This window comes from Notothenia rossii (genome assembly GCF_949606895.1).
Source record: "Notothenia rossii genome assembly, chromosome: 4".
NCBI lineage: Eukaryota > Metazoa > Chordata > Actinopteri > Perciformes > Nototheniidae > Notothenia > Notothenia rossii.
This window is the reverse complement of record NC_136902.1, coordinates 57,290,802-57,309,060: the sequence shown is the minus strand read 5'-3', so window position 1 is coordinate 57,309,060 and position 18,259 is coordinate 57,290,802. Positions and strand designations below refer to the sequence as shown.

Sequence of the window (18,259 nt, the reverse complement as noted above, 5' to 3'; positions counted from 1 at the left end):
GGCAGCAAAGCTGTAATCTGTAACCACCAAATCCGTCAAGAGCCTCGAACCTCGTGCGACAATACATTTTATTACACAGGGCGTTGCCCGTACATTTATGATTGGTCAAGGCCAGCTGAAGAAATACCATGGTTTAGACTTGGTTCTCTTTGGTTGGTGCACAGACTCAGATAGAGTCTCTTGGCAACACGATCCTCCAATCAGCATTCGGCCGGCCTGTGGAAGTCCCTCCCTACTCTGGCACCATCATACTAATTTGTTTTCTCTAACGTTTCTTCAGATATAGTGGGAAACCATAATGTTGCTTCCTAGCTTTGCGGGGGAGTGCGGCTCCCGTACAAAGTGAAGGCCGGTACGATGTGCTGTTCTGACCACCTCTTTGTGTTCTCTCAGTCTCTGCACTCGACCTTGCTAGTTTCAATATTGCAAGCTAAACTTTCTTCTGACTATTCCCCTCGTTGGTATCTAACCCATCAGAACCTGGGATTAGTGATTCTGTCTATTTATTCTAAAGTCATAGCAATCGCATGAGCACAATAAGCATATAATGTAATAATAACAATCAGTCTTGTAATGTTCACTTTTATGTACGGTTTGAGGGTGTGGTTCTGCAAGCCTCATCTGCATATTCACCTGTCGCGGCGCGCCCAGAGGCTTTTTAGTGGGCGCGTCACCGGGATGCCAGGGGTTGGTTCTCACGGGAGGAGAAAGTGTGTGTGGCGAATGCTGGTATTCAGCGGGATATTGTAATTTCATCAACATGTAAATATATGGTTAAAAGCAACGGGGAAGTTAATGGAAAAACTGAATCTGTGGATATTGTATCGACCAACCACGAAGCACGTCTCCGTGGGGAGGACGCGCTCAAAGAGAGAGATATTCTCTACAACCCCGGGTGAGATCGCTCCTCTAGGACACCCCGGTCCTCGTGTTTTTGTTTTTTTTGTGGATTATAGCTTGAATAGGCCTACAAACATTTCTGTTTTTGCCGCCGACGGGCGCAGGAGCAATGAACACTAATGGCCTGGATTAGGCAGTAAAGACCATTTTGGTGTATCGCAGAGTGGATTGTTTAATTTTGTTTGTGTTGTTTTGCTGGAAAACTGTCAATATAATGGATCAATGCATGAAATCTGTCTCTGTTTATTTTGTTTAAGGAGTAGATTGGGCGTTAACAATTCTGGTTTGCCTTTATAATATTATTTCATTCAAGAACCCCTTGTGCGTTTAATTAACACAACTATTTCAGATAGTTGATCGTTACACACTCTTTCATGACTTTTTATTTATATGCATTTTAACGGCTGTAATCGTTGTTAACTTAAAACCGGAGGTGACGTCTATATAATATTTCTATCATTGACCTTCTACTTTCCCCCTATTTTGTATAGGCTACTCTTAATATTTAAATGTTTTCATCAAATATAACATTCAACAACACAATTCAATCGCTTTTACCACTAGGCGGTGGGGGTTAAAAAACCAGTGGTCTAGTTAATAAAACATTTAAACAGCTATTAAAATTCTGAATCCATAGATGTGTCTCCCATCACTATCAAAACCTCTGAAAAAAGAAAGGTGTCTCAGAATCTAAAGAAAAAAACCTATGGGAAAAACACAAAAGCATTGTACACAATTTAAACCAATTGGTGTTGAGTAATTAACAAGGATAAACTGATGTTTTTTAGTGGATGAGTACTGCAGACATCACTGTTAAATCATTTGATCTTTGGTTTTATTATGAAAACTTCGAGACCGGAAATACTGTTTTCACCCCGTGAGGGTTGACGCTAACTTTACATGGAACCTGCCGCATATACACGTTCTCCTGGCGAAACCTCTGATCATCTTCGTAATATCTATCAAACTATAGATCCTAAACATCCACTGGACGTGGATTCTAAAAGTACATTATACACTTCTCGCTAGAAATCTAATCAAAAAGCATTTTAATGGCCAAACTATCGACCCTCTGCAACGTTTGCAGTCAACGGAAGCACTAGAGGTCGAAAACTTTAAAACGTGATTATCAGAGATGGGGACTCGAGTCACATGACTTGACTCGAGTCAGACTCGAGTCGCATATTTTTGGACTTGAGACTTGCTTGACTAACATTCATAAAAGACTTTACTTGACCTTTACTTGGTAGTCATGACTTGAGACTTCACTTAAGCTTGAGACATATGATAACTTGAAAGGACTTGACTTTTTAAAATTAAATATTTGCGTTTGTTTTTGTATTGAGATATTACGTTTAGTTTTTTGTGATAGGGTGATTATAGCGCCATGCGCGCAAACCTGGCAACCCAAAAGTAGGCAGGAGTGTCAGTTAACATGGCAACGGCTAGCGTTACTCCAAAAATAGTCAAGTTTGGATTCAAGGATTATTTTGTCGATGACGCTAATAAGAAGAAAACAGCGGTATGCAGTGTCTGCAGCATAAAGATCAGTGACAGGACCACCACAACATCCAACTTCATTCGTCACTACAAAAAAATCCACAGAGGAAGGTGCGTGAATGTGTTGTGTTAGCTAGAAAGCTAACGTTACGTTTAAGCTACGAGAGAGAGATGCCTTGTTCCCCTGTGGTATTATCAGAAGTTATTGTAAACTTTTGAATAATGTAGTTCATCTACTTTTAGTAGTTTGTTTAAATGTTTTAATTATGTTGTTTTTGTTTGTAGAAGTGCATCATTCCTTGATTTATTGTAAAAATGAATCTGAACTTTTTTATCTTTTATGATGATAAACTGAAGCAATTTCAAAATGAACCTAATTAAGTGAGTTTTAAATCATCCTACTTAGTTTATAAGGAAATTATGAAGAGGAACAAATTAAATGATTTGAAAATGATATCTATGTAGGTGCTGATGCTGTTGGCGGTTCTAGTGTTAACAGAAATTTAAATTAAATATGTGTAATGGCAAATGCCATATATGATTTTCTTACCTGGAATTCTGCCTTTTTTTTTTTTTTTTTCATATGTATTTTTATTGGGAAACATGAGAAAAAACCACAATGAAGTAGCAGTCGTCAAACATGTATGAAATCCCCCCCTTTTTTTTTTTTTTCTTTTTTTTTTAACAGGAACAGGATAAGGGAATGATAATGAAAACAAAAGGAAATAAAATACAAATAATAACCCACCCAAAACTGGACAAGAGTCATTAAGAAAAAATAAATAAATAAAAAGACTTAGCACAGATACAATTGTTTGATGCTCGACACACACAGCTCAACATACAATATCATTGATAGGACTATCAGTTACATTCCAGGGAAGTGAGAGAGTCAATGTAAGTGAGTACCGGATTCCACCTTTTAAGGAAATTATCAGACGAGCCTCGTAGTGTATATTTGATTTTCTCTAGATGGAGAAAAGACAACAAATCTTCAAACCAGGAAGATGCGGAGGGTGGGTTTGGGTCTTTCCACTGAAGCAATATACGTCTACGGGCTATAAGAGAGGCGAAAGCTATAACATCACTCTGGTTTCTAGTCAGCATGGTCAAATCTTCAGGTACACCAAAAATAGCAATGTGAGGACTGGGTGACAATGAAATATTGAGAGCCTTAGATACAGTGTCGAAAAACACAGACCAAAATGTAGCCAATTTCGAGCAAGAGTAGAACATGTGAGTATGATCGGCAATTGACGAAGAACATCTATCACAGATATCACTTGAGCCTGGAAATAATTTAGAAAGTTTTGCTTTGGTGAAATGTATTCGATGCAAAACCTTGAACTGAATCAGAGTCAGTCGGGCACAAGAGGACGTAGAATTTACTCTTTTAAAAGCAATTTCCCACCATTCATCTGTGAGGTCAAGCCCAAGTTCCCTCTCCCACTTGCCCACAGCCCCAGCAAGTGGAGAGGTCCCAGCCGATATAATGAGGTCGTATAGTACAGTTATACTACCACTTAACTTATTAAGTGAGAGGATGTCATCCATCAAGGAATTAGCAGTCAATAGTGGGAATGAAGCAAAGTGAGTACGGGCACAGTCCCGTGCTTGGAGAAATCGAAACAGACTAGAATGTGGCAGATCAAACTTATTACGAATATCCTCAAAAGTTGCGAATGTCCCGTCAATGTATAGGTTAGAAAAAACTACTATGCCCTTTCTTTTCCACAATGCAAAGGTTGTGTCAAATTTGGGTGGGGTAAACAAGTGATTATTAAGGATGGGGCTATGGGGAGAGGGAGAGGAGAGTTTAAAGTGCTGCCTGAATTGTTTCCAAATTTTTAAAGACGATATAACAATTGGGTTTGAGGTATATTTGGAGGGGCAAGATGCAAGAGGGGCACAAAGCAGAGCAGACAGAGAGGTTGCATGACAACTAAGAGCTTCCATTAGGCACCAATCAGCATCAGAGGAACTATGCCAAAGACGTAATTTCTGGATGTTGGCTGCCCAATAATAAAATAGGAGGTTCGGTAGAGATAAGCCACCATCTTTGTTACGTCTCTGAAGAGTAGTCCTGCGTGCCCTTGGAGTCTTACCAGCCCAGATAAAAACAGAGATCATCCCATCTAGCTTATTGAAAAACTGTTTTGGTAAAAAAATTGGCAGACATTGGAAAAGAAAAAGAAATCTTGGTAAAATGTTCATCTTAATAGATTGAATCCTACCAAACAAAGAAAGAGGGAGGGTACCCCATCGTTGTAAATCCACCTTTATATCTGTGACTAGCTTAGAGAAGTTTGTTTCATGAAGGGAAGCAAGACTGCGAGTTATAGTTACACCCAAATACCGGAAACTCGTAGGAGCCAGGTGGAAAGGTAGGGCATGAGCTGGGATGCGAGTAGCTACTTCATTTACAGGGAAACACTCACTCTTGTCAAAATTTACCTTATAGCCTGAAAATGACCCAAAACTATTTAGGAGTTGCAGAATGTCACCAATACAGTTGACTGGATCTGAGATATAGAGTAAAAGGTCATCAGCATATAGCGAGACCCGGTGATCCAACCCAGCCCTGCGCATGCCTGTGAAAAGTGGAGATGACCTCAGAGCAATGGCAAGGGGCTCTATTGCCAAGGCAAATAATAAGGGGGAAATTGGACAGCCCTGCCGGGTGCCCCTCGTCAAGGGGAAGAATTTAGACAGTTGAGAATTTGTTTTTACGCTAGCAGTAGGGTTAGTATACAAAAGCCTAATCCATGACACAAACCGAGATCCAAAACCAAATTTATGAAGTGTAAAGAATAAATAGTCCCACTCCACCCGATCAAAAGCCTTCTCTGCGTCTAATGAGACAATCATCTCAGCATCTGGTGAGACTGCAGGGGAAAGCACCATATTAAGTAACCGTCTGATGTTAGAAGATAATTGACGACCCCTGATAAAGCCAGTCTGGTCTTCAGAGACAATACCTGGTAAACACGGGTCCAGGCGGTTCGCCAGCACCTTAGCAAGAAGTTTGACATCCGCGTTCAAGAGACTTATAGGTCTCCAGCTACTACAATCTTCTGCTTTTTTGCCTTTTTTGAGAATAAGGGAGATTGAGGCTTGTCTTAGTGTTGGGGGTAGAGTACCATTTTTCAGGGAATCATTAAACATATCTAATAAAAGGGGAGCTAACTGGGCCGAGAACTTTTTATAAAAATCTACAGGAAAACCATCCGGGCCTGGGGCCTTGTTATTTTGCATCTTCCTAAGACTGCCAGTTATCTCCTCTAGAGACAGAGGGTCGTCCAAGCTATCACGCGTGAGAGTATCAATATTAGAGATATCCAGAGTGTCAAAAAAATGCTCTATATTTGTATTGTCTATAGGGGGTTCAGATGTGTACAGCTTGGAGTAAAATGTGGTAAAGGCATCGTTTATTTCAGTAGGATTCGTAGTGAGGGAATGTGAGGAATCATAGACCTGAGTAATAAACTGAGAAACTGACTGGTGTTTAAGCTGCGATGCTAAGAGGCGACTAGCCTTATCACCGTATTCATAATACGTACCCCTTGTCCGTCTAAGAAGATACTCAGCCCTGCCAGTGGAAAGCAAATCAAATTTGGATTGAAGCTTACGCCTCTCAGCATACAATTCAGGAGTGGGAGAACTCGAGTACTGTCTGTCTAATTTACTAATAGCGTCAACCAAATCCCGCTGTTCTTTTGTCTTTTGTTTTCTAGAGTGAGCATTATACGAAATAATCTCTCCTCGCATCACTGCTTTAAAAGTTTCCCAAAGAAGGGAGGGGGAGGTGGATTCAGATTTATTATTATCAATAAAAAAGTCTATTTGCTTTGAAATATGCTCACAAAATGTTTTGGTAGCTAACAGGCCTGTATTAAATCTCCAGGGCCCACACCTTGGACTAGGGGAGAGAGATAGCTCTAGAACAAGAGGAGCATGATCAGAGATGACAATAGCAGAGTATTCAGTCAGTCCAACAGAAGACAGAAGGGCTTTATCTACAAAAAAATAATCAATGCGTGAGTAAACACGGTGAACTAGAGAGAAGTATGAAAAATCCCTTTTAGTCGGGTGGAGAAACCGCCATGGGTCAATACAACCCACCTGGTTCATAAATGTGGATAGTGCTCGAGCCATACAAGAAGGGGTAAATCTTTTGGGACATGACCTGTCTAACTGTGGATCAACTACAAGGTTCAAATCACCCCCGAAGATGAGGCGGTGTGTGTCCATATTTGGTAAAGAGGAGAAAATTGAGGTCATAAAATTTGGATTATCAAAATTTGGGGCATATACATTAACCAAAATCACTGGGGTCTGATATAGCACACCTTTGACTATAATATAACGCCCTCCGGGATCTGAAATAGTTTGTTCAGCTGAAAACTGAACACGTTTGTGTATTATGATGGCTGTGCCCCTGGCTTTAGAATTGAAATTTGAATGAAAAACCTGCCCCACCCAAGGCTTACGAAGCCTAGCATGGTCATTCACACAGAGGTGCGTTTCCTGGAGAAAAGCAATATCAGTATTGAGACTTTTTAGGTGTGAAAACACTCTCGACCTCTTAATTGGTCCTCCCAGTCCCCTGACATTCCAGCTAATAAATCTAACAGAGCCTACAGACCCTCTCTGACCTGTATTCTGGTTAGTCATTAATTAAAATCATCAACCATATGTAACATAACAAGCGTAGTGGACAAGCATCATACACACCAGTAACATTAGATATTAAAAACAAAGACCCTCCCCTAGGCAAACACCCAACCTTTTCCCAAAATAACCCTCTACTAAAAAAGAAAAAACACATATCTTTGAGGACAAATGAAAACAAAGAAAACCTTAAGCTCAACATTGCGGTTAGCAAAGTGAGTAGCAGGATAAACCTTTGCTAAACAACCAGTTGACCACGCAGTGGTATCCCCTCCTACAATATCAAATTAAAATTAAACACCACTAGAACGATTCTGTTTTTAGAACAGACAAATTGGCAACGATCAACAGACCAACAGAACAAATGCTGGCAGGTGACTAAACACCAGCAGAGGACAGTGCTGCACTCACCCGGAAAAAATGATGAGTCCAAACAGAAAAACACGGGCTTGGTGAGCAGGCTAAACGGAATTAGCCTAGCCTAGCAAAAACACACCCGTAGGCAACAACGGAGTTATCAAAAAAAAGTAAAATCAACCCGTAGCGAAATGGAAACACGGCAGCTTAAGTCTTATGAATGCGTTCTTGATAGAAGCGATCAGCCAGCTCGGGAGTGTCAAACAAGTGGACCACACCGTTGAAGGTGACTCTCAGCCGGGCGGGGTAAATCATGCCGAAACGCACTCCTTTTTTGTAAAGCCGGGACTTCACATTATTGAAAGCGGCTCTCTTCTTAGCAACAGTGGCGCTGAAATCCTCGTAGAATTTGATCCTGTGCCCTCGGTAGGACATCTCCCGGTGTTCCTTGGCCCATTTCAAAACCTGCTCCTTCTCAACGTAGCGATGGAAACGGACAATTATGGGCCGAGAGCCCTGGCTGGGTCTGGGTCTCAGGCTGCGATGTGCGCGATCGAGCTCCGGGCCGGAGTCAGGTAAGACATCTCCAGCCACCTCCTTGAATAACTGAGACATAAACTCCCTAGCGTTTGCGCCTTCCATATCTTCAGGAATACCCACGACTCTGAGGTTCTGACGCTTGGAGCGCGATATCAAGTCCTCCACTGTAGCGTGTAGCGCTGAGTTATCATCCGACACGGAGGCTAGCTGGTTCTTCAAGGTCGCCACGTCTTGCTGCAGGCTAACGATGTCATCTGAGTTGGAAGACAGTGTGCTCTCGATCTGTGATATGGTGGCGGTGTGAGTCGCCACAGTGTTGGTTATAGCTTCAAGTGTTGGGAGTATCGGGGCCATGGCTTCCGACAAGGCAGCGTTGAAATCTTCCTTAAGACTTTCGCTCAATTTCTGGAGCTCAATGACTAGCATCTCAGCCGTTAACTGTGTAGGCCCCGTCGACGACATTTTCTGCTTGTCCTCGAGTCCCGGGAATGAATCAGTCATTCGCTGCTGGGTTTTACCGATCCGTCCACCCTTGCTCATCGTAACGGTGTGCAATATTGTTCCGTTTAACTCTATCAATGTAGTCTGTACCAAAGTTTAAATAAAATTCGGCGTTATCTTAGTAAAATATTATGAAAAATGCGGAGCTGATAGCAACTGCGTCCTCCTTCTACATGCTCAAACCGGAACGAATTCTGCCTTTTTTAACAGACTTTTTGAGTCCTAGCTATATTGTCTGCAGTTCTAGGGTTAATATGAATCTAATATTATTGTCATAGGTCTAAATTAGATTTCAAATGATTAACTGTGCATGTCATGAAGATCATAGTGTGGGTTGAATCCATTTTCATAACCACTGTCTTTTAACTGATTTTAATGCGGAAAGTGGGCTTATTCATCAAAATGTTGCATGACTTGACTTGACTTGCTTGACCTGAGTATATGACTTGACTTGCTTGACTCTCACCACAGTGACTTGTGACTTGCTTGATACTTGTAGGTCAAGACTTGAGACTTGCTCATGACTTGCACATGTAGGACTTTCTCCCACCTCTGGTGATTATAGGTCGTACTAAGCGCTTGAACAATCGACCTATTTGGTCGTATGAGTTGGAGGACTTGTTGGACCTTTAACATACTTGTACTTTACTTGAGTATTTATGGAATTAGTTTTACCGTCCAATGTCTGTTGTCAGATTTCTGCGCTTGGATTATTTCTGTGCAACAACCATTTCAAAATCCCTCAACCAATAGGAGAACAGGTGAAGTGTCTTATACTTGCTTGCTGGCTCGTTCGCTTGACTTATTAGACCGTCCCGTAAGGGCAGTTACTCTTTAACCAGGTTTATAAACTCCCACCCTCCACGGCTTTATTAAATGTAGCTTACTTCCCTTATTTAGGCTACATTTAATAAAGCCGTGGAGGGCGGGAAATTCTGTTTTCACGTCGGGTTTTTCTGCACTGGTGGTCCATCTTAACAATACCGTGTAACTGTCACGTTTGAAGGGACGAAATCGTAACATCTTCACGTCTCCCAGTGTGGTAAATCGTCACATGTTGCAACCAACATACATCATGTAAATACTATGTGTTAGGACATACATTTATAAATTCCTCCTCTTCCTCCATTTCACTCCCCATTCATTTTCACAAAGATCTTTTATAAACCTATTACTTGCATCATTTCCTGTGTCAGTGTAGCGATGCAGTTGTTTTGACATGTGTATCATTTCAAATGTATTTCTAAATTTGTTCAGCTTTATTTCTATTGATATTGGCTCAAGATAAATACTTTAACATGGAAATGGGAGGGGTTATTTACATACAAGTTGTTTTTTTTGAATTGTGGATTTGGATCAAATTGTAAGTAAAGGTTATGCATTAACGTCCTTTACCCACCCGAATAGGGAATTAGTTTTGTTAGCAAAAGCTAACGTTCATAGCACAGCTTTGCTTTACTTCTCACTTAACACAAGAAAGAAACAGAACGTATAGTACAGCACAAACAACACAAATGATCAATACTTACATATATTTTCAAATGTATTATTATTTGCAATGCAGGTTTTTCTGGGGGTCTTCTGTCCATGCTCAGCTACCGCAGCTGTACAATCGTCGGAGGACTGGGTTGTTACTCAAAAACTGAGTAGCCAATGGGGACGCATCCCTGAAACTCCCGCCCACCTGAGATGTTTTTGTCAGACATAGTTTACTTGATTACACAAATGATTTGTTTACAATTTATAGTTTCATTTTTAAATTAAATGTATTTTGCTTGACTCAGTTTTTTTCTTCTCTTAAACTCTTACGCCTAGATTCCACCGCGTCCGTGTGCGGCGCGTTACGGCAGCGCCTCGGTTTTGGTCCGGCCTCCTCCGGCGTCATACCCTACCGTGCGCGTTTCAGAAGCATTTCAGAAGCGGAGCATCTTACCTGCCGGCTCGCAGTTTTTGTTGATTTGGGCATATTTCCTGGACAGGCTACTTTGTACAGACAAAGTTAATTATAATTGTAATATCCCAGTTATAAACGACATGAATCAAAGATGTGTTGCTGTATTTTAGTGGTAAAAAAATGCATTCATCATCATAATTATTCTATATAATTTACACAGTGCCTGTAAACCGGAGAAGAACGCTGGCATTTCTCCTCCTACTTGAAAGACTACGGAGGGATAGGGTCTGCAAAATTAGTGAGTGTGTGTGTGTGTATATATATATGCAGGGTTGGGTTATAACGGAATACATGTAACGGCGTTACGTAGCCTAATCAGAATACAAAAATCAAGTAACTGTATTCAGCTCGCGTTACATTTGAAAAACGAGTAATCTGATTACAGTTACTTTCTTAAACCTTTAGTGAATACATTTTGGATTACTTATTGGAATTATTGGTGGAAAGATTTCGTCACAACATTTAATATTCATTATTAAAGGTACAGCCGAATCATCAGAGCGCACAACAACTTTTACCGCCGCAGATGGACCAAAAAAGGGAGCGTTCGAAAAAAAAGGGGCAGGTCCTCTCAGTGAAACAATAACAACGAAATATGGAGGAACAAAAGTCTGCGTTTAAGTCGTGTGTGTGTGTAGAGGTGTGTTTGGTTAAAACACATCAGCCTGCGGTCGCCCTTTAGCCTTATGATTCTGAAGGTAAACACAGTGAAGGCGGTGCGTGAAAGGCACTGCACGCTCGTCTTCTCAGAGACTGAGTTAACCCTCCCGCTGCCTCCTGGTGCTGCAGAGATTTCATGAAGTGAAGGAGGTTTTCCTTCTATAAAACAGCTGTGGGCAGCAGATACTGTGAGTGTCACGGACATTAATTCATAGATCAAGGCAGACTGGTGCACAGAGTCTCCTGGTTTGCCGATCCGGTGCTTGAACAAATATAGCTCTACACCCCTGGCCGACATGTCCTTAAAATGAAGTCTGAGTTCGACATTTTAATTAATGTCCTGCCAACACTGGCAGGACAGAAGGCGACACGCCCGTTCTAAGCCGTGTCCCTCACTCCTCACATCACAAGCTGCATCCCCAAAATGTTTATTATGTTGTTGCATCGTTTCAGATGTTATGTTTCAGTTGTGCTCTTGATAAGCCATTAAAACAGTAAAAACACGTTCAGTTTCCTTTTGCTTTTTGTGTCTCCTGTTCACCAAAACATACCATCTGTGAGGGAAAAAGAAAGTAATCCAAAAGTAATCTGATTACGTTTTTTAAGACGCGTAACTGTAACTGTATTCGGATTACTTTCAGAGCCATGTATTTAGTAATCAGTAACTGATTACATTTACAAAGTAACCCTCCCAACCCTGTATATATGCTATGCTCTGACCGTTCCACTTCCTGCCTGCCCGACCTTACGTTACGGCTGCGCCGCGTAATAAATAGGATTCATCCTAATTTTAGAGGAGCCCTGCCCCGAGGCGCTTCTGGGACGCTTCTGGGAAGTAACGCGCCGCGTGTGGTGGAATAGCACCCATTGACTAGAGTGGCCGTGAGCACCGTGAGCACCGTGAGCACCGTGAGCACCGCGGCGCAGCCGTAATGCGCCCGTAAAGCGCCTCAGACGGACCCGGTGGAATCTAGGGGTTAGTTTTGCTTGATTCTGAGAAAGTGTTGCTTTATCTTAAAGACGCAAAACTAATTCCATATTATTTGGATTTTGTGTCACAGATACTTCTACTCCACTACATTTTGGAGGAAAAATATTGTACTTTTCGATGTATAGAACACTAGTAGTAACACACTCGTTTTTACAGACTATGATTATATGATATGATGCAGTATTACTAATATACAAAGTATTTTAAAAAAAGTATCTACAATTGGCTCCACTTGGAAAAACTACATGTTCAAAATGCTTTGTATTTATTGATGATAAAAAAAAAAAATAGTACTCTATAATGATGTAATACTTTGAAAAGAGCCATTCTGCACATTGATTATATACTTTTGATACTTGAATTACATTTAACTGATACAACTTCTGTTCTTCTATTTGAGTTACAAATAGAAGAACATATTTTAAATGATTTCACCTCCAAATGAAAGTCTTGTAACCAAATGAAAGTGGCCATATTATGCTCATGTTCAGGTTCATATTTATACATTACATTACTGTCACTTAGACACTTTTATCCAAAGCAGTTACTTCAAACTTGTTTCAGTTGTTTAAATACTGTGAGAAGCCCACACAGGAACAATTTGGGGGGTCTTGCCCAGTGACACAACATGATGACTGTAGTGGGGATTTAACCAGTGCTCCTCTGATCCGAAGAACTCACCAGCCCACTGAGCCAAAGCCTCCCTTTGTATTCTGTCCCTCTACTGTGACATGTCTCCATGCAGTGGCGTAACTATCGCCGGTGCAGCCGGTGCAACGCATTGACCGGTTCACACAGTCTTCACAGTAACCAAGCAACCTAAATTAATTTGTAATTTGTCTGTCCAATGACCTTGCTCCCTTTCATGTCATGTGATACCTTGCGTGACGAGTGAACCGTTTAATCAACCTGTACTGTACTGTAGCTAGCAGCAGCAAGTTCGGCAGCATTATAAAAAATGTAATAGCTTGCATTTATAATGTACAGCAAACCAAAGCACAAGAGCGGCGCTCAAAAGAGAAAGGACAAGAGAGAGTGTATGTCCGTGCGTGTGTGAGCGCATCAGCGTGTGCTTATGTTTGGGGCGATGGGCCAAATCAATATGTGCACCGGGGCCAATCACAACCTTGTTACGCCACTGTCTCCATGCTTTAATGGTCAACATTTATTTTTCTCATACTGCCTGTGCTGCAGCACCTCTTTCTTACCTCTTTCTCTTTCTTTCACCTCTTTCTGTCTGAAACCAGAGCCGAGTCTGCTCTGATTGGTTAGCTGGCTGGCTCTGTTGTGATTGGTCAACCACTTAGAGATGTCCCGCCCCATATCCTATCACATACATGTGTGGGAGAGAAAATCCCTCAGGAGGGAACACAGGGATTTTAGCCTTTGCAGACCATGCACTAAAACCTATAGAACACTACAGGAAAGGGAGAACCCCAAAAAGCAGAATAGGTTCTCTTAAAGTCACCTCCAAAACAAGGCTTAGAACAGTTTATTTTATTTTAACTGAATAATATTGTATCATTATCAGAAACTCTTTTGTTCTCCATATTAGAATTGTATTAAAGCATTCTATTCTGGGATACAGTAACCATGCAAAAATTGGAATTCAGTAGTTTATTGGAAGATAATTGTCCTGCAGTCCTCCTGTCTGCAGCCTGTTTTCTGCCCTCTTCCCGTGTGCAGTACGTACAATCATGCTACAAGATGTACTGCATTTGGTGCTATCCAATGGAAAAATGACAATAAAAAAAGACATCCACGACATATTAAACTATGATCCAGCCCAGTAGCCCTCGACAATGTGTTTTTTTTATGATTCACAATAACTACAAAACAATTAGGCTCTGATAGAAGTATTAATAATTGTCAATGCCTTTTTCTTCAAATTATAGATATATATACAGGCTCAATACCCCTTCAGAAGAGTATAAAAATCACTATGGGGCATTTATGTTCAAAATGTAATGCAGCGTCCCTCATTTCAAGGTATCTTGAGATTAAAACCACTAACGAAGCCCATTACAAACTACGATGGATTCTGATCATTTCTGAAAATGTAATTTCAGGGGTTTTATTCTTTTACATATCTCCAAGACATTACATTATACAGAATGGAACAATGCACAAATATTTTGAAGACGCAGAAAACCTTATTTTTCCTCCACATAAGACAAAACGTGGCACAGGAATTATGGCAACGTCACATCAGAAGTCGGTCAGGTGGAAAGATACAGTCCTCATTCTGAACTTGCATTATTTTTAATGTCCGCTTTGTAAAGAAACTTAATTTTTCACAAGCCTTGCATCACTGAGAGGTCTCCTCTGTCACTTCTTGAGATGCCTGCTGTGCCTTGGCAGAGGCAGATCTCAGGGGCCTCTTAACGGCCCCTGGGGTCAGGGGTCCCGGGGGTATTGGCCCCTACTGCTTCATGGTGTTCTTGATGAGCCACCTCTGTCCGGAGCAGGGCCCCAGCACTAGGCGGCTGCTGGCCACCTCCAGACAGCGCCCTGAAGCTCGGTTTATGATGGTGTCATTCTATGGTGGAGGAGAGGGAGGACGTTCATCAGTGTACCATGTGACTGAGAAAGAAAGTGACCCCATCCATGCCTCATTTCATTTCCTCAGCTAATGTATCAAATTACATTTTTTGAATAGTTTGAAATGAACATTATGACATACTATGCTGTCATGTTTTATACGACATACTATTGTGAGATTTTTTAAAACATAATATACTATGACCATTTAAATGAAATGTTTATGCCTACTATGCTATTATTTTTGTGATTACATTTCTTATCTGCATTATATTTTTTAATTGCACTAACATTTCTGAATGACATTTACCGAAATATGATGACATTTTATCAAAGCATTACATTTTAAAGGCATACCCTACGATACAACTTACATTTATTCCTACCTACCATATACAGTATACCTGTACACAGTACACATACAAACTTTCTAATGAATTAAAGTCATGCTATTGTTTTTTCATATTTTACTGTATTTTATGTTTTATTTTGTATTTGACATTCACTTTGTTCCTTTGGATTGTCTAGGTTACAACCTTGTCAATCCAATTTAAATTATTCCGTTTTTTCTTCTTTTTTTCCCACACTGTCCTTCATGTTTGTTAATCTGCATAAACTGTAAAACAAATGTACTTCATGATATTAGGCGATTGAAAAAAAGACATTTGATTTATAATATAACATAATAATCTCCTGCCACCAATCTTGATCCAGTCAGATGTCTGAGAGGACCGCTCTATATTTATGATCGCTCTAGTATGGAGTATCTAGTATTTAGGCCGTACATTGAGAACAAATGCAGTTTACCCAGACTGACTATGTAAAAAGCAGTAAGAGACAAAGATCCTTTGAGCAACAGTTCAAAAAGAAAGGAAGAAGGCTGAAGTCATTGGTAAAATACTATGCAGGTAAATGTAGCTTAGAATAAAATGTGTAGATTTAAATAAGAACAGCTTCCTGTTTCAGTGTGAAGTGCACACTAATGTCTCTTACAAGCTGAATCAACAGTAACCTGTGGATTTAGTAAATCTATTCCCAGTAGAAACAGAAAGGTAGTCTAGGGTTAGCACTTCTGGAATATCAACTAAATATACTAAAGAAAGTTAAAACTTCAAAGAAAAAGCAGCTTCACTAAATAGCATAATTTCACATTTATGGTTCAAAAACTGTCGATACATTTTCTTGACAAAAACAGTATTCTAATGTAATTCACATATTTCTTAATTTTACAGTTTTTTTTAAGGAAAACAAATGAACATGAGAGCTGATTTATTACCAACTGTTGTCGGTGTGTCAACAACATGACCACAAGGTAAACATTTAATCTGATTTCATACATCAAAAACAGCTCTGTGTATTTTCTCTACAGTGCAACTTTTTGAGCACAAATCACTGAAATGTAACTTTTTGGAGAACAATCTGTTGTTTCATTATTTCCTCTCCCCCTCACCTGAGAGAAGTGCCAGGTCTTCTGCCTGACGTTGGTCACCTTGTCACAGTTGAGCAGCTGAGGCAGACTGCTGGTCTGGTCATCCACCACGCAGCGGGTCTCGTCCCCCGTGCTGCCCAGGGGCCCCAGGAACAGCTGGCCCTCCCTGGTGAACCGCCCTATCTGAGGGGACACACAATTATGGTGAAATACAAATAAAATACCAAAAATGTAAAAGTTAAAGTAAAATGTCCAATAAAAGATACAATCATATTTACATAATGTATTTTTATGTTAACTAAAAATAAGAATAATGCAAAAACAAATAAACATAATTAAAGAAACAAGTTAAAGTAAGATGCACAATAAAAGATTAAATGCATTTAAATTGAATACAAATATGAAATGTAAAGTAAATGTACTAATAAGGATATAACAAATAATATAAATGTATATAGACTAGCATGTTAGAGTAAAACGTCAAAGATTAATCAAATATCATTTAAATAATATAAGCGTAAGTAAAAGTAAAAATGTCCAATCAAATACAAAATAAACAAATAATATAAACGTATGTTGGAGTTGCACACTTTCAAAGGGATTTTGGGTGTTTATCGACTCTGTTCTTCCCCTCCCTCCCACTGCCACACATGGGGTCTAATCGCCAAACACCATTACATTTATCTGTGCATTCTTGGTAATACATTTATTTTGGTAAATCAAAACTTGTCTCTCCTGATTGAACTGTTACATTTTACGTCTAACCTTATGTTTTATAAGACGTTATAGTCTAGGGACCACTTTTTTCAGATGGAAAACTTGAAATTGGCTACTTAAGTACGTCTTCAGGGTGATAGCTCTGCTAGTTTTTAGCACTTGTTTACCACTGTGAGCTAAAAGGAGATGCCCCGCAGGCTGAAGCACTGACATTGGCTGACTTCAGCACAAAAAGTGTAACATGTGAACATTTTCTTCCTGACGGCAGAACTCTCTCCTAAGAGGATTCCATTGCAGCCTGTGTGAGAGACACAGCTGTAAATCATGTCACTGTGTGGAAGACACTAATGAGTGGTGTAGGTTTTGAAGAGGAAGCAGAGACATGGTGAGAGAGGCACTCTGAGGCAATTAGGTCGAGGGTTCGGTGTTACCTGAGGCCCTGTGCCGTGGCAGGGATGCAGGGTGGCCGTGTGGTTCTCCTTTATACCCTGATCCATACACAGGTGGCTGGCGTTGGAGTTACGAATCTAAAATAAAAAGCATCTTTGAAAATAATGCTCAATAGAGTAATGGGCGAACAAGTCTTAACAACCGATAATGAGTCTGCATTTTAGCACTTCCAAAATGTGTAATTATCATAAACTAAATAAGTTGGTTTGCTACAGAGCTAATGTTCAGCAATATTCCCAAATCATTGCTTTTTGTTGAGGGTGCCCTTGTGATGCTAACTTCCTGTTTAGAGTACATCAATTTGTCATTACTGCACCACTTTATCTAATTTGGCACAATTCTTTGTTTAAATTCCTAATCAAAGTCAAAAGTCAACTTTATTATCAATCTTGTGTGTGAGATACAGTATTAAGGTAAGGTAAGTCAGCATGTTATGTACATATCAGTAAGATAAAATCACCTGAATCCAAATGCAGATTAAACATTTTTAAAACATTGTACAATGCTTTACAGTTTTAAAATGGCACAGCTCAGACAGCATGTAGGGACATAATCTATGAGGCGTTCTTTTAAATAGCCCTTAGGACGTATTTGTCTAATCTATCACTGACTCATCTGTTCTCGGTTGTTTCATCCAAGCTTCTCCTTCCTGTTTGTGCTGACTCACCTCTCCGTAGAACACTGTGTTGTTGTACCTCCTCATCTCTGGGTAAACATTGTCCAGGTACCACTCGAAGCTCTTACACTGCAGCCTCTTCCTGAGAGCCACCCTCTGAGAGATGTCTCCGTAATCAATACCGTGGTTCTACAAGAGCACAGCAGTCATTATGGGATGTCTCTGCTTTACAGAGGACTTTTTCAGTTTACCACATGAACAGTTGTAATAATGATCCAGAACATTTAACAGAAATGCTGCTGTTGTCTACTGATTACTAGCACAATATTTTGATAAATCCGATTTCATTAGATTAGATAACAGATTCTTAAATTGATCCCGGATTAAGATTTGTTCTTGTAACAGCAACATAAAAAATACGTCATTACAAAT

General features: G+C 40.1%; 1 protein-coding gene across 1 annotated transcript in view; it reads right to left on the bottom strand.

The window, feature by feature from the left end:
• Nucleotides 1-13,703: 13,703 nt before the first annotated feature.
• The window catches only part of galnt17 (polypeptide N-acetylgalactosaminyltransferase 17), an 86,486-nt gene continuing 81,930 nt past the window's right edge, over nucleotides 13,704-18,259 (bottom strand). Inside the window, exons 8-11 of the mRNA XM_079674294.1 lie at nucleotides 17,879-18,016; nucleotides 17,193-17,288; nucleotides 16,066-16,227; nucleotides 13,704-14,613 (exon numbers count right to left, since the gene is read on the bottom strand). Of these exons, the coding sequence (XP_079530420.1) occupies nucleotides 14,497-14,613; nucleotides 16,066-16,227; nucleotides 17,193-17,288; nucleotides 17,879-18,016 (513 nt within the window). The 3' untranslated portion in view covers nucleotides 13,704-14,496. The remainder of the gene's footprint in view (nucleotides 14,614-16,065; nucleotides 16,228-17,192; nucleotides 17,289-17,878; nucleotides 18,017-18,259) is intronic.